The 16534-nt window shown below is 40.6% G+C and overlaps 1 protein-coding gene across 1 annotated transcript in view; it reads left to right on the top strand.

Annotated features, from left to right (window-relative positions):
• glra4a (glycine receptor, alpha 4a) overlaps positions 1–16123 on the top strand; it is a 33532-nt gene extending 17409 nt beyond the window's left edge. Inside the window, exons 2-9 of the mRNA XM_030765092.1 lie at positions 1838–1971; positions 2940–3007; positions 4524–4747; positions 6052–6134; positions 9087–9224; positions 9455–9669; positions 10377–10526; positions 15830–16123. Coding sequence (XP_030620952.1) covers positions 1838–1971; positions 2940–3007; positions 4524–4747; positions 6052–6134; positions 9087–9224; positions 9455–9669; positions 10377–10526; positions 15830–16123 — 1306 coding nt within the window. The remainder of the gene's footprint in view (positions 1–1837; positions 1972–2939; positions 3008–4523; positions 4748–6051; positions 6135–9086; positions 9225–9454; positions 9670–10376; positions 10527–15829) is intronic.
• The last annotated feature ends 411 nt before the right edge of the window (positions 16124–16534 follow it).

Raw genomic sequence — 16534 nt, 5'->3', positions numbered from 1 at the left:
TTTGGAAAAAAAAAAATTACAACTGATGTGAGGCTTTGGGGGGGATGCAGGGACTTTTTCCTCTGTCATTGTTTTCATTCATTCACTCACTCACTCACTCACTCACTCACTCACTCACGCGTCCTTTTTACAAGGACAGTACAGTTGTATTTATCAATATTCAGAATAAAACCAATAGACTAGAGCAGAGCAGATTCAGAGAGACTGGGATAAAAAAAAAAATCATAATTAGAGCCAACATTGTGGAAAAGAACGAGCAAAATCCAGACTGATTTTTAACTGTGGCTGGGTGATAACATTAGACAGATATTCAAGGGCAAATATGAAGTTCTGTCCCTGCCCTTGTCTCAGGGATGTTTAAAAATGTATGGTTTTACTCACAATGCCTCATAAACCACTCTGATCCAGAATGGTGAAGTACAGACTGTGGAGTAGAAATGTGTTTCTCTGAGGCTGGAAGGCAGGGAAAGTGTGTGGGAGTGATTCATTTGTCATCCTCTTTTTTCCTCTCTTTCTTGATTCATCCAAGCTAATCTCATCTACACAATGGAGCATCTACAACATGGATCAACATATAATATGCATTTGGCTTTCTCAAAAATAAACCTTAAAATCTGCAAGAGGAGTTTTCATCAGTGCTGGCTACAAAATGGCAGACCCAATGATAAATAGTGATTCAGATTCAACTACCGAAGCGTCATTACAATGTCACAAATATGTAACAACTCTAACACTATTAATAACACAAATACCTGCTAACAGAGTAATATCCGTTGGGAATACCAAAAAACAAATTTACAAATCTACACATCACAGAGTACAGTTTATAGTGCACATACTATAGATAGATAGATAGCTAGATAGATAGATAAATATAAAGAGAGAGAGAGAGAGACAGAGAGAGAGAGAGAGACAGAGAGAGAGAGAGGGAGATCCGTGTGTGCGTGCGTGCATGTGTGTGTGTGTGTGTGTGTGTGAATAAGAAAAGGTGCTATATATCCTAACGTGAACATATGTGTATATGAGAATATATAAATGTGTGTATATGTGCAAGGTGACTCCTTATTAAATATATAATGATAAATCATTACATCAAAGAAAAAGTATCATAAAGTCTGAGGTTTGATGCACTACAGACTTCGCTGTATGACTGTCCAGAGCGGCATAATCACAGAGCCTCAAGGAAAGGATTGCATTCATATCTACTCTTCACAGGGGCTGGGTTCATGACTGATACACTAACAATTGTATCAAATGCATGCAGCGAAATCATGGAATGCGTTCCACTACTGGAGGATCCGGCACAATCCAGACCCTCCGGGCTCTGGCATGGCACTCTCTGGCCTGATCGGGCAGGCGTTCGCTGACTGAGCTGAGTTGGAGGAGAAATCAAAGCCCTCTTTCACTCAGAGTGACACAAATAACATTGCAATAGAGTCATCTCTGTCAGACCCCTCTGCCTGAGGTAGTGAGGGTGGTGCCCTTCTCTCTTCCTTCTGTCAGCTAACCCCCACATAGAGCTGTAAAAGACAACATAGACAGTCATTCGATGATTTCTGTCTTTTACTCCATAGCATCTGCAGGAGTGATGTGTTAAATAATGTTTTGACGATGTATGTGTGGCGTATTTTGACAAAGGGCATGTACAAATGAATTTTACAGGTTATTTTGGCATGACAGTTGTTGTATTTTGTTGTATTCATTCTTTCACGTTCTCTTTCTCTCTTTCTTCCATCCCCTTCCTCTTTCTCCCCCCTCTTTTTTTATTCTCTGTCCCCTCTCTCCATCACCCCCGTCACCTTCCTCTCTTTTCCTTTCTTTCTCTCTCTCTCTGCAGACCAGGCTCCTGTAAAGAAGAGATAAAGTCTCCCAGTAGGCCGGCTGCTAAGCCTATGTCCCCATCTGACTTCCTGGACAAGCTCATGGGAAGAACCTCTGGCTATGATGCTCGTATCAGACCCAACTTCAAAGGTGTGTGTGTGTGTGTGTGTGTGTGTGTGTGTGCGCGTGTGTGCATGCGAACTCCGAGAGAGAAACACCATGACTGACCAAATACAAATAAAATCAAGACCCCCCCTCCCTAACTATATCACCACATTTTTTGTAATAAAGTCAAATGGAACAAAATTGTTGATGATAAAACTGAACGTAGATCATGCATATGTATCACACTTTGTCAAATCAGGTGATGCTGGTCAGCACATCAGAGAACGTGGTTAGCACAAGAGATCTTGATCCTGAATACACCACTGATGAGATTGTGAGCAGGGCCAATACTCTTAAAATATTTCTCTCTCACTACAAAATTTCAGTCGAGTCATAAATTTATGATGCATGATCCACATTGTCAGAGTCACTAGAATATATGGGAGGCTTCTTTCTCCCTTCTGTCTGCTGTGTTTGCTTACAAAAGCATGTGATTACCATATAAAATCAATGAGTCCTTTGTCAACAGTTTTGCTTGTTGTGTACAATTATGTTTTCATTTGGAATTATTTATCACTGCTTGAACTTCATGGGGCTGATTCTCCTAAAGCTAGTCATTTACAAACGATCAGTTTATTCTTGCTTTATCCTTTGAAACTTCCAAAAACTGTATATGGACAGATAGAAGATTTGTCCTTTTTTTATATCTAAAAACTAATGTGAGAGGACAGATTCTCTTTGGTTTTGTGTATTGTTCTATCCATTTTCACAATTCGCACACTGGACTAGACAGTGGAATAAGCTTCTCTATCAAAGGTATTTAAAAAACTTTAAATATCCCAATGTTTGGGATTGCTGTACCATTCATTGAGACTTTACAAGTTCGTAAACAGTTAATTACAACATCATACAGTAATTTCGCATCCTGTCTCTGAAGTTTAGAAACAAATATTATGTGTTATTGCTGAATGCTACACAATTTCAAATAAAACTTTACTCTTTTAACTCTATAGGTCCACCTGTAAATGTCACCTGTAATATTTTCATCAACAGTTTTGGATCCATCACAGAAACAACAATGGTATGTGACATACTGACATGAAATTTCATCAAGTGCATATCACTGCTCCGAAAGTGCTTGGAAAATCATAATCTTGGGCTCATTATTTGAGGCTCATTTTCCAGACAATTTTACAATACCTGAGATCTTGCACGTAATTGCTGTAATAAGATTAAGGGTGTTATTTTCATGTGATAGTTTCAACATAAACGGCTCATCTTTCAAAAATGATATTATATTATTCTGAATTCTACACAGCTAGTTGTACACAGAGGAAGAGCGAAGCAGGGATCGTCCTGTTAACACATTGGGATTCTCCCTTTATTCCTCTGCTTTGGAATATTGCACCTTTGGGCTGTAAGCTCAAGTCATCTCATTTCAACAAACCCATCAGTACAACCTTCAGAGACCAGTGGGTCAGCTGATGAGCAGATAATGAACTGCTCACTTCACAATTAAAATGAAAGATTGGGGATTTTTTTTTAATGAGAGTGGGTGGAAAAAAAAACCCCAGCTCCCTTAAGCATGCACTTATGTGGAATAGCTGGGTCAGCAGAATTGATGATTGGTTGTCAGAGAGGTTTCCATGGTGACCCACAAGGCTAACTGCAAGGCTAGAAACCAGAGGAGGACATTCTAAGACTCTCAAATAAGTGACCTCTGCCTTGCATCCCCAGTGATTTCAATGATACAGACTATTGTATTAGCTCCTTCGGTTCCTCTAGCAAAAATAAAGTTTAAAGATTTAAATGAAATGTGCAATGTGCAAAGTCAATTTGGCTATGCTTCAGTGATAATTTAGAAACTTAAACAATCAAATCAAAATGGCACAGGACATTCTTCCCCACCCACAATCTCTAAGTGACTGTTTGCCCAATCTCAAAACACCTCTCGAAGCTTCATAAACACTGACTGACAGACAAGGCAAAAAGCTCTTTCAGGGCAATTGGCTAAACTGGTCATTTAGACACAAAATAGGTCCTCTATAAGGCACGTCTAATACATCAAGGAAAAATACACATTTAGACTGTTAAGGAGATTCCAAGAGGCACTTAGTGGAGTCTGAATTAGTCCCCAAAGTCTGAAAGCAAGCTTTTCTATTGGCAGTAAGAGTCAGCAGTGTGAGACGGAGCCACAAACAGCAAATGACTGATACTCTCTCAGAATCTATCCATTAGATCCTGTACAGCAAAGGCACAGATTAATATTAAACTTATGGTTTCTATTATTATATTATCTGCTTCTATAAATTATTATGTGTCGTCATCATCAAGGATTATCGAGCATTATCAAGGATTAAAATGTGAATTGGGGCATAATGCCCAACCATTAATATCATCTATTTTGCTAGTTGTTTTCAAGGAGATAAAAACAGTTAAGCACATAAATTTCAGTGACTCATGGTAATGATTCAAGTTCTTTATGAAACTTATTTTCCCGAATAAAGCTTATCTGTCTGACTGTTATGGTAATATATTAAACATACAGGACCTTATATCTTGATAAACTATGCCTGTACCTGTGTGTAATACAACAGGATTATAGGCTGAATGTGTTCCTACGGCAACAGTGGAATGACCCCCGATTGGCATACAGCGAGTACCCAGATGCTTCCTTGGATTTGGACCCATCCATGTTAGACTCCATATGGAAGCCTGACCTGTTCTTTGCCAATGAAAAAGGAGCCAACTTTCATGAGGTCACAACTGACAACAAGCTGCTACGCATCTTTCAGAACGGGAATGTACTGTATAGCATTAGGTATGTAGATAAACACATAGCTCCAGTTATAATGCCAGGTACCTGTTTTAGTTTTTCTGAGTGAGCAACTGAAGTCCCACCTGGGCTGGTATGAGAGAACTTTTGTGATGGGAGTGTTTGTTTAAATTGTCGTTTAATAGTGAGGTTAATATTAATGATGAGATAATTGGTCCCCAGGGGTAACTCAGTTTTGCTACCAGTTGCTCAGTGACTGCATATTTATTGCAAGTTTACTGGCAGTCTTTATAGATGTATAGCACCTCATTAAAACTGCTGCAACAGTTATGTCTTCTACCTCTTAAAGCAATAGTTTCCACTGAACTAAAACCCCTAAATCTACAGGTGTGGAAATGGATTGATGCTGAGGCATAACCTCACTTTATTATTTCTGTCCTCTGCTCAGGGAGAAACATAAGCATTTAGCATGTGAACATGCCGTACTGACGATATTGATTGACAGGCTTGATTTATTTGCAAACAGTCATTGAGCACCAGTGCACAGCTATGCTCAGGTACGAGGGATAAATTACTCAAGATGGAGAACTTAAAAGGTTCATCCATCAGAGAGAGAGAAAGTGTGTGTGTGTGTGTGTGTGTGTGTGTGTGTGTGTGTGTGTGTGTGTGCTTGGACATAGCAGAGAACAATATTTTGTGGGACTCGAATTTCGAGTTATCATAGCAGAATAGAAACTAACTTTTCCAAGCAGAGCTTGTGGCCCTTGTGTTTCCTTGAAGCAATGCATAACAGCAGGTAATTACACAACCTCTCCGATCCAAAATCTCTAATAGCTCCCTCGCTTCCCTCCGGCTGCATGAAGTCTTAATGCATCTGCACTGCAATAAATAAAGGGATGAATCTGTAGAGCAATTAGTTTGCTATTACCAACACAACAGCAGAGCCCAAAAGCTCTGGTAGCACTCGACATCCTCTCAGAAACAAAACACAATCCATACCACTTCATCTGAAAATGCTGGACTTTTTTGTACAACACTCTACAGTAGTCTTAGCAGGTGGGCTGTAAAACAGTGTTGTAATGGGATATTATGTTAGCTCTGAAAGGTCCCTTTACTGATCTTTACATCTGTTCCTCCATTCTGCATCTGTGCGTTCATTTTCTCTCTCTCTCTCTCTCTCTCTCTCTCTCTCGCTCTCTCCTATCCCATCTCCTCTCTGTTTTGCCTATCTCTCTGCATACTCTCTACTGTATCCCTCTCTCTGTCTTTTCTTTGATTGTTTTTCTGAATGCTGTTCTGTCTTTCTCTCCTCCTCCTCTTCTTTCTCTCTTCCTCCTCTTCTATCTCAGGCTAACACTCATCTTGTCCTGTCCTATGGACTTGAAGAATTTCCCCATGGACATTCAGACCTGTACCATGCAGTTAGAGAGCTGTGAGTCTTTTCCTCTTCGTCCTATTTTTTCCTTCTCTTTTCCTCTTCTCTCTTTCATTATACTCTGGTGAGTCCCTTTTGTTCAGCTGCCTGGATGGCTTTTGATGCATGAGAAAGTATCAGATAAGCGTGGAGGTGGAGCATCAGCAGACTTTTGCCCCTGTGTGTGAATATGTCTGAAGTCCTGTGAGGCAGAACTGAACATAGACGATCTCTTCTAAGAGATGCTCATGTTAGTTGGTAATGGCTACAACACACACACACACACACATACACACACACTGAATTTTTTTTTTTACCCAGATGCACACTGAAGCAGAGTCTGTTCTGGAGAAATATCTCTGGCTCTTTTCCTAGAAACCTTGCATATCACCATACCCTTCTTATTACCCCGATAAAAGTGAGGGTGAGGAAGAAATAGACAATTCCCCACCTCAGTGGCCTTTGAGCTGATAGCATCTTCTTTCTCACAGCCAATTTCCAGGATATCAATAATGAAACTTTCATTTGCTGTTCCTTTTATTATGTGACCCACCTCGGCTGCCCTGGGGGCCCTTAATTCCACCTCCTGAGACAAAAAGAATTTCACATCTTACCAAGAGGTGAACCAAATGGGTCGCTTGTGTAATGCAAAAATGCACTGTTCATTCTCTCGTTCCGTAGCTGCAAGTGGTAGCCATCTGTATCTGTCACAGAAGCAGTAGAAGTCAAGCTGTGTGTGTATGTGTCTATTTCCTGTTAACGCAGCTAGGATTAGACCCGAGAGACAGTGCCTTCAATGTGTAACCCACGTTTGAGCTCTGCACATAGGCTCAAGTCAGAGTTTGAGGAAAAAGTACTTTGAAAACTTAATACCATCCAAGCTATGGTATCACTTCTTATATCATCATAACATATCACATGACACATAACAGAATCACTTGCCATATTAACATGTTACTCCAGAAACAAGAGCTGAAAGCACTAGCCACAGATTCATTATACATCCAAAAACATTCTGGACCTCTGTCTTTGGAAAAATTCTGGCACTGGAAAAATTCTCTCAAAGATTGTTCCTGGCTGTGTTCACTTCTCTGCTTGGTCACTATTATAACTGAGTGTGGGAGAATACGAGTAAAAAACCTCTGACAAGGGAGAGGTGGGAGAATCCTGGCAAACAGAGTAGACAATGCATGTTTACTGTCGGATAAAGCCATTGCAGGAGGCATAATCACTCCTGATTAGAGGAGACCGTATTTTCCTCAGCACAAACAGGCAGTCCTACACCATTTTGACAAGTGTTGGGACACAGCCAAAGGGGGAGTAACCTCCGCTGCCAAAGACAAGGAGGACTACTGCTTTTAGAGAGAGAGTGAGAGAGACAGAGAAAGAATGAGAGACAGAGAGAGAGTGTGTGTGTGTGTGTGTGTGTGTGAGAGAGAGAGAGAGAGAGAGAGAGAGAGAGTTAAGAATTAGAGGAGGCGGCAAAAGGAGCAGTTCTTTATGAGGATTTAGACTTACTCCAGCTGTATGACCTGACAGTCTTTTACAGCAGAGGGCACCAATCAAGCATTTTCATTCTTGAGAGCTTCATGCCACTTATATTTAGTGATGGATTAAAGTGGCCATACATAACCAAACCTCATGCACTCATTCCTCATATTCTGCATTCCTTCAGCCCGTGTTCTCGTGACCCAGTTTGAGATTAGAAAGCATTAGGTAAATGTATATAAATCCACCGGTCAGTGTCTGACTGTGTGGGATTGACCGCGGCTCGTTTAAGAGTGCAATCTACTCACTGTTGCAACAATTTAATCTTCAAGCCTGGTCCTTTTTATACTCATCTTTCCATTAAAGAGAAAAAGAGGAATGTAACCCATAGGACAGTGCTGAAGATAACATAAAGAGGACACAGAGACAATGCCTTAGTGATTGCCCCTTCTATTCCCATAGCTACATTGCATATCTTAGATTAAATATATTGAATAATGGAATTTAATTTTGCCGCCTCTTTTACCCTTTTTTTTTGGATTAAAAAAAAAAACCTCTTCTTTGTCTTATGAAAACATTAATATTCGGCCTGCTTGTGGGAAAAGGATGTTCTGAATGTCATCGAACTCTTTTCAAGAGCAACATTCTGTCATCTCTCACTCTCTCTCTCTTTCTCTCTCTCTCTCTCTCGCTCGCTCTTATATGGGTTTTGTTGTTCTCAAGCTGGTGGTAAGACTAGGGGGATAACATCGTGAATAATTGAAGCTTTTGTAACTCAAACCCCAAGGGGAGTCCACAGACATCAGTATTATTCCGATGTGTCAAGCGTTTCTACGCTGTTATTGCATTTCTCATGCATTTTTAATGGGCCTGTAATCTTGCCTTGTGAGAAGGAAGAGAATCATCAGAGATACAAAGCGATAGAAGTGGATATATGGGAGAGGAGAATGGATCTATGTAGGAAAATAAATTAAAAAAAAATGAAGGGTTTCTCTTGAGGGCTCTCTCATATGTCTGGTCACTCTCTCTCTCAATGGTCAAAACAGACACTTATCTGTCTGATGTCTTGCTAGAGGGATAAAGTCACAGGGGTCTACATGTCGTAAACATGAGGATTTGAACATACAAGGACAATGCAGCATTGATTAAGTGGGTGCCTGGATACACATACAAACACGTCTTATCATCCTTCCAAGCATACTAATCATGTGCACCTTTTCACTAGCCCTTCAAGCCACCCGTCTGCCACTCTGGAAGCTTCCGACAGATGACCTTTCTCATGACAAACAGGCAGGGAATGAGATCAAAATGGCAGCCTGACAGGGTTTCTCACTAACACACTCGGTTCAGTCAGAGACGCTAGAGACTTGTGAGCTCTCTGTTCCGCTTGCTCTGTTTTTTTTTTTTTTAATGCTCTTCTCTCTCTCTAACACCATCTCCTTTTATACTTTTTGTCTCTCTCCTGATCTCTCCTCTTTGCAGTTGGCTACACCATGAACGACCTGATCTTCGAGTGGCTTCCAGTTGCTCCTGTGCAGGTAGCAGACGATCTGACTCTTCCCCAGTTTGTGCTGAAAGAAGAGAAGGACCTTGGCTACTGCACCAAGCATTACAACACAGGTGAGCTACTACTATACGCCGTAGACCAGGGCTTTCCAAACCAGGTGCCTAGTTTCCCAACCTCCCTCCTCACAGAGTGAGTTTTTTAAGCTGTTGGTGACGTGTGGTCAGAAACTAACGGAGCCATGATCCTTATCGAGTGAACTGCCCCTGATCTAGACTAAACCATGTTGGCATCCACTTACAGGCTGGGCAAGTGCATATATCTTTGGTTTCTTCTCCTTTTGCAGGTAAATTTACTTGTATTGAGGTAAAGTTCCACTTGGAGAGGCAGATGGGATATTACCTTATCCAGATGTACATCCCCAGCCTGCTCATTGTTATCCTGTCCTGGGTGTCCTTCTGGATCAATATGGATGCTGCACCTGCAAGAGTGGGACTAGGTATCACCACCGTACTTACCATGACGACACAAAGCTCTGGTTCCCGAGCTTCTCTACCAAAGGTAAGAGGAGAATACAAAGTCAACCATGACTCAGCAAGATGCTATTCAGGACCCCAAAAGGCAGCCAACTAGCTGGAGATTTACTTTTTGTAAAGCATTCTTCTAATCCTTCATTTTCAAAAAGATCCTTTTGATATTAATGTCATCTGATGGACTTGCTATGGAAAAAAATGAAAATTGATTTGTATCTGGGAAGTAAAGCTAATGTAATTGTTCTTCAGGTTTGTCCGGTGGCTATTTGTTTGCTACTCATTAATGGGACAGTTCTTGGATCTTCACTCCAGAATTCAGTCAAGTTAAATGATGACTGACTGTCATACTGACTCTCATTTGAATTCGGGGCTATTCCGAGAGACAGGAATCATTAGGGAGTAAACTGGGAGATGGGTCTAATGTCAACACCCCCTCATTATTTGTAGCAGTGCCCCTATTGATGTTGCAGAGGCCTTGTCTGTCCCTGGTGTATTATTTTACAATTTGCAGGAAAAAAATTCAATAGATCATAGCAGTAATGGTAACACTTTGTAATCAATGAACTCTAAATCCATTTAAGAAACCTTACAAAGCCTCCATTATACTCTGTAATGTCAGACTATATTCATAACTGTATCATACGTTTGAACAAATGTAATAGAATCTGCATATTGCATCATACACTGTATATATGCAGTGTACTATAACCTGCATTATGACCTTGTGTGACCCAGGTGTCCTATGTGAAGGCCATTGATATTTGGATGGCAGTGTGTCTGCTGTTCGTGTTTGCTGCTCTGCTGGAGTATGCAGCAGTCAACTTTGTATCGAGACAACACAAGGAGTTCATCAGACTCCGCAAGAAGCAGAGGCGGCAGAGAATAGTAAGTGGAACTCACAGACACAGACATAGACACACACACACACACACACAGAGACAGACAGACACTCACAAACACACATATACACACACACACACACACACACACACACAAACACACACACACATACACACCAGACCAGTGTCACCTCTGATTAACCCTGAACTAGCAGCTTTCCTCATTGTGCCTTTCTGCGAGCACAGGCCTGAACAAGGCCAACGCGTCACAGCTGGCTCTCGCATCCCACGTGGGAATTCAGAACAGCCCGTTTCCATGGTGAACACTGAACCGTATAGAATCTACTCTCCCCACTGATCTGTGAGGCGGTTCTTCATCGGTTAACAGAAGTAAACAACAATCTGAGATCACTCTTTAAATATTAAAGACCCTCAGAGCAGGCCAGAAGGTGGGGAGTAAGAACTGCTCTTGGTTGTTTACAGACAAAACACAACAAACACATACAATTGCATTTCAGTTTAACAATGCAAGTATGGTGTCTAGATGCTATGCAAATCGCTGTTTGTAAACAAATCATTTACTGAATGCCTCGGCTTCTCTTTGCACTTCTAGAACAGCCTTCGCTGTCTAAACGGACAAATCCTAGAAATTTATGAGCGTGTTTTTTGCACCTGAATCAATAATGAGAATAAAATGAAAATAATTCTACTTAAACAGCAAAGCAGTATTCCACCTCTCCTGGCATCCAGAATCAGCTCTGTCATTAGTTTCGGCAGGAGAAGACTCAATGATCAATCAGTGTGGTATCAATAGTCTGGCCTCAAGCTGAGTAAGTTGTAGGTCTGATGGACTGGTGACTGACCAGGACTAATCAATACTACCTTCCCTTGCACCCCAGGGTACATTTAAAGAACACAAGAAGGCACCAGGAATTTAATCAGCTGGAGACACAAGACAAGGACAGTTATTTCTGTAAAATAACAAAAAACTGTCTAATTTTCATGAAGTTTAGCAGGGTTCTTCTCAGAAACATGACTGTCTCCATCAGTAATATTCCCCCATGAAGCTTCACCAGAGGGCAAAAGGTCAATAAGTGATGCTGATCAAATTCTATTTGAGTGAATAGGTCTTAGCGATGTCCCCTAGCAACATGAGATGCTGTTCACGCTCAGTGACAACATTCCTTAGCAACTTTGGCTACTGGCAAAACAGTGTCAGATTGACAATGTCTCGGTCAGTCAGATCCTATCTTTGTCTGGTGAAGATAACGACTGCACGGTTTTGTCATTTTCTCCCCAACTCTTTCTTTTTGTCTGTCTCTGATTTTATTTTTTAAAGCATGCATGTCACACTGAGAGAAACAATCGGATCAGCAGATGGAACATATAGAATATTATGACAGCAGAATCAGTGTAAAGTCTTGGTTTACTGGACAAAAGACGCAATGCTCTAACCACCATGAAACTACATAACATGCTCTCTTGTATCATGCTTCAAAAGTCAAAGAATGAGTCAACACATTTAATTGCACATTCATGTCCACTGTTTTAAAGCCACATTTATTAAACTTTTCATCCGATGGTTGTGCTGTTAGCCTAACCTGGATCATCAACATAATCAGTGAAAACAGTCAGATATATAAGCATGCACAAAAGGCTTTTGAAAACCATGGAATTAAGAACTCTAGACTTGATAAGAGAACAATTATTCTAATCTGTCTGCTTGTGTCCTTGCTGATGGAGGCTTTGGCCAGTCAGCCGGGAAGTGTTGAGTCACTGAAGAAAGTGAGTGACCTGCCTGCTAACAGCATCAGCAGCAGCAACCAGAATCAGCACTGCAGCACCTGTACCAGGGTAAAAACTAAAACCCCTATGTCCTACCAATACGTACCCTCTGTCAAAAAAACCCCCCAAAAAAACAGTCAACCCTTGTCAAGCCCTTCATCGGTGTTTGTTTCACTCCTATTGCCCTCAGAGTTTCCTTTCTGGAATGTCGTTTGTGATCCTAGGTCTGTCACTGTTTGATTATAAAAAGTCCGTTTAAAGCCTTACTTCTTATTACACAATTGTTATTTCTTTTGGCATGTGTTTATTTGAAAATGTTTGTATTGACAATGTTTATTTTTTTTTGTCTAAATGCACCTTATCCCACCTGATCACACTGAAAACCTTTAGTGACCCTTTACTTTCAGCTGAAACTTATAATCAGTCTCAAGAATGTTCTGTGACCTACAGTATTTTACAGTTGGTAGTCACATTCCATAGATCATAATTGTACCTTAAGTGTCATATAAGTATCACATACGTTATGAATTATTAACGCATTTCTGAAACATCATGAAGCCTTATTTGTACTTGATAATGTCTACATGGTACATTACAACATTTAACGTAGGAATTTACAAGTACCATAAAATTATACATAACACAACAGAATAATAGTGATTCATAAGTACTTTGATATATGCTGTTTTTGTACATGCGGTCCTGTGAGTCTTTTGTATGTATGTTCTAATGCACACAGTGCACACAGAGCATAATTTATTATACAGATCATGTTTTGCAGGCATTGTAAAGAATTATGAGAGCTTACAATGTGTCCTAAATCCATTTCCAATACATTGTGATTTTGGTATTTATAGGTAGTATTATCAATTAAATTTTCATTCGTAGTAATGTATTCTGCTGTCTTCCATAAACACATTTACGTGTTTATAGTGTTTCTATTCTCCCCATACTTCCCTATCATGGGTCCTCTCCCCCCTCTCTCCTCAGTATCCCAATCAGAACTGTACAAGTCTATGTGTCCTCCCCACTGATGGTCTTAAACAAGTGGAACTGACCTATCATTTCAGACTAAAACATACCCACAGTTCAGTTCGTTTTACAAGCTTAACTCACCAGAGTCTGGACACTCCTTGGCCATGATCAGAGAGGTAAGGACCATTGCCATAAACCATGGAATTCAAAGTGATGTGAGTAGCAGCTAACTGTTGCAGGCCCTGCAAACTGACTGGAAATGAGAGCCAAAAGTCAAAAGGCATCATTAAACTTCAGAACATGATGCACTGAACAGTTCAAGGAGAATTAATAGAGATAATTAAGAACCACGTAATAGCTCTACCTCTGGTGGAGGTCCGCCTGATGTGTATTTTGTAAGAGCAGTCACAACCTGATGCAGTAGCTTGTATAGTTAACACAGAAAAAGGACAAAGAAATCCTGAGTGACAGAAATACTTATAAGTTGAGTTATGAACTTGATGGACACTGACGTATTGCATTTTGACTAAAAAGGGCCTCACCTTAGAAAAGTGTTCTTGCAGACAAAGGCTAGTCAGGAAATGCTTTGGTCATGTCAACTTCAATGATGAGGGACATACTCTTTCCACAATGCCCTTACATAAAACATAATAGCAAGATGCAGTGCAGTGAATGATAACATCGAGGGTCAGGAACGCAGAGTCTCAGCAGTTCATTTGAAGAGAGGGCATATAGCTGAGACTGTGAACGGCCTAAAATAGAGAAAACACATTGTCACGTCTCCTGCCAAACCGAACCTCTAAAGGTGTCAGGGAATGTCAATGCTGAGCTATTTATGAATTAACATCCCACATGCAGGGTCTGAACAGAGAAAGGGTTACATTCAGGCTACACAAAAAAAAGCCCTGAGCACAACCATCCATCATATGGCAATGTCTATTATGAGTTTGTGTTGAGATGATGGCTTTTCACAGGGGTATTTTGAGAAGTCCATTATTTCTCTTGAGGGGATAGAGAGGACATCCTCTGTGTGTCCTTACCCCTCCAGAAGAAGTGGAGGTTAATTTCTCGTCTGTACTTTAATTAAAACATTCCTGTCACATTAATGATGGTGATCCTAACACTTCCCTCGTCTCCATTCTCATAAAAGCAAATGATTAAATAAATGTGACCTTGGGCATCTTTATTTTGATAAAATGCCATAACTCAAAACACCTGGCAAACTTTTAAGGCCAAATAGTGATCATATGGGGCAATCCTCCCCAGTGCACTGGCTGCAGAAGCAGCTGAACTAATCAAAAGTGATTTAAAACCCCATGAAAATGAACACGTTATGAGGACTGATAACTTCAAAAGAATGTCTCCTGAAATAATTGACTTTCTATTATTTAATCTAAATTTGTCATCACAACATCATATCATGAAGATTTCGAGGTAACGTAGAGTGATAGGACACGGCTATTTAGGAAAACTGTGGCCTAGCTAGTTAACTGGTGAGAAAAAAAATATAATTTGTTAACTTTTGCCTGATAGTGGGAGGTACAAACCCAGAATCAAGTTGTGCTTTCAATAAAGTGTCAGAGCAGAGAAAGTGCCGCCGCCTGCTTTCAGTGGCACCATTTACATTTATTTCACTGGATTTAAAAACAAAATCACCCATTGCTTGCCCATTACTCAGTGGGTTTTCGCTTTAATACCTCAATTTAATTTTCACCCACCTGTATGACACAGTAGAATGTATGAAATTCATAGCTGCTACGATGCAGACTCACTGATTTGTTTTCTGTCATCACTAAAGCAAAGGGTATGCTTTACTGCACAGAGGCATGTATATACAAGGCAACATTCACACTGCAGCTAAAATCGACCCAACACAGATTTCTGTGTTGTGACATTTTTGAGATGTGGTATTTTTTCAGCTGTGACACAAATCAGATATTTATAGAGCAATGTGAAAACCGCATGGAATTTCATCTTTTCAAATCATATTTGGGCTTCATTTGTATGTAATCTGAGCCAGTGAGAGCTATCAAATGAGGGCCATCATTCTCCATGCAACTGGTTAATCTCAATGTATTGGAAAAAAAAGAGCTGGAATCACTAGAACTATGACTATGGATCTTTTTCTTATTTTCAGCATTGTCATCCTAGAGCCTCCACTATAAATCACGTATGACAGTAAGGCCCAAACCACCTTGTCAGTGGCTTCCATCACGGGCAGGTACATTTGATGATAGAAACCCTGAAGGAACCAGCTTACTGCCAAAACGTCAGTATGTTTTAAATTATTCTGCAGCAGAATGTTGAAAGTGTGACCTCTTTGTCTATAGATACTTAATGTGACTATCTAGAGCAACAACACATCTTTCAACGATGGTTCATTGAACAATCACACATAATTCGGGTCTTAGGTCAGTGTACACTGATATCAGATATGTGTCACTTTACAAAATTAATGGGGACAACCTGACAAAAAAAAATCTGATCTGAGGAACAATTTGGAAGTACCTGCAGTGTGAACTAAGCCCAGGTTGCATAAACCGACCGAAAGGTAGAAAATTCTCCCTCCCACTCTTTTTCTCTCTCCAGGAGGAGGAGCTGGTCCGAGAGAGTCGCGGTTTCTATTTCCGTGGTTACGGACTGGGTCATTGCCTGCAAGCGAAAGACGGGACTGCCGTGGAAGGGTCCACTGTTTTTGCTCCGCCCCCTCCAATATCAACAATGTACGATGGAGAAGCAGTGCGGAAACGCTTCGTGGACCGAGCCAAACGCATCGACACCATTTCTAGAGCCGTCTTTCCCCTCAGCTTCCTCATCTTCAACATCTTCTACTGGGTCACCTACAAAGTGCTGAGACATGAGGACATCCATGCAAACTTGTAATGAACCCAGTTTGAACGCTAGCACCACTGCTACTACTAGTGCTTTGTCCTCACCTTTATTGCTACATCTTTTTTTTCTTTTCTTTTTTTTGAATCCTCTTTCAGAAAAAAAAAACTGCCTGTCAAATCTACATTAAAAGCAAATGAAGTCATTCATATTTGCTCTCGAAGTGCTGTTGATGCTAAAACCATGTGCTCAGGGGTGACTTCTGGGGTTTTTAGGGGACAGAACTCACTTGAGTTGAACTTTGGGCTGAGGAGAGTGTGTTATTTTGCTTTTCGTGGCTGGGTCCGTCAGTATTCTCTCATCTCTCTCTCTCCTAAGTGGATCACTACAAAATGAACAAGAATGCCATTTTCTGCATCTCATGATCTCCATAAAAAAAAAAACCCGGATGCAAAGCAGAGATGA

This window comes from Chanos chanos, chromosome 2 (genome assembly GCF_902362185.1).
Source record: "Chanos chanos chromosome 2, fChaCha1.1, whole genome shotgun sequence".
NCBI classification, from domain to species: domain Eukaryota; kingdom Metazoa; phylum Chordata; class Actinopteri; order Gonorynchiformes; family Chanidae; genus Chanos; species Chanos chanos.
The sequence above is the reverse complement of the archived record's forward strand: the minus strand, read 5'-3'. Positions and strand labels throughout refer to the sequence as shown.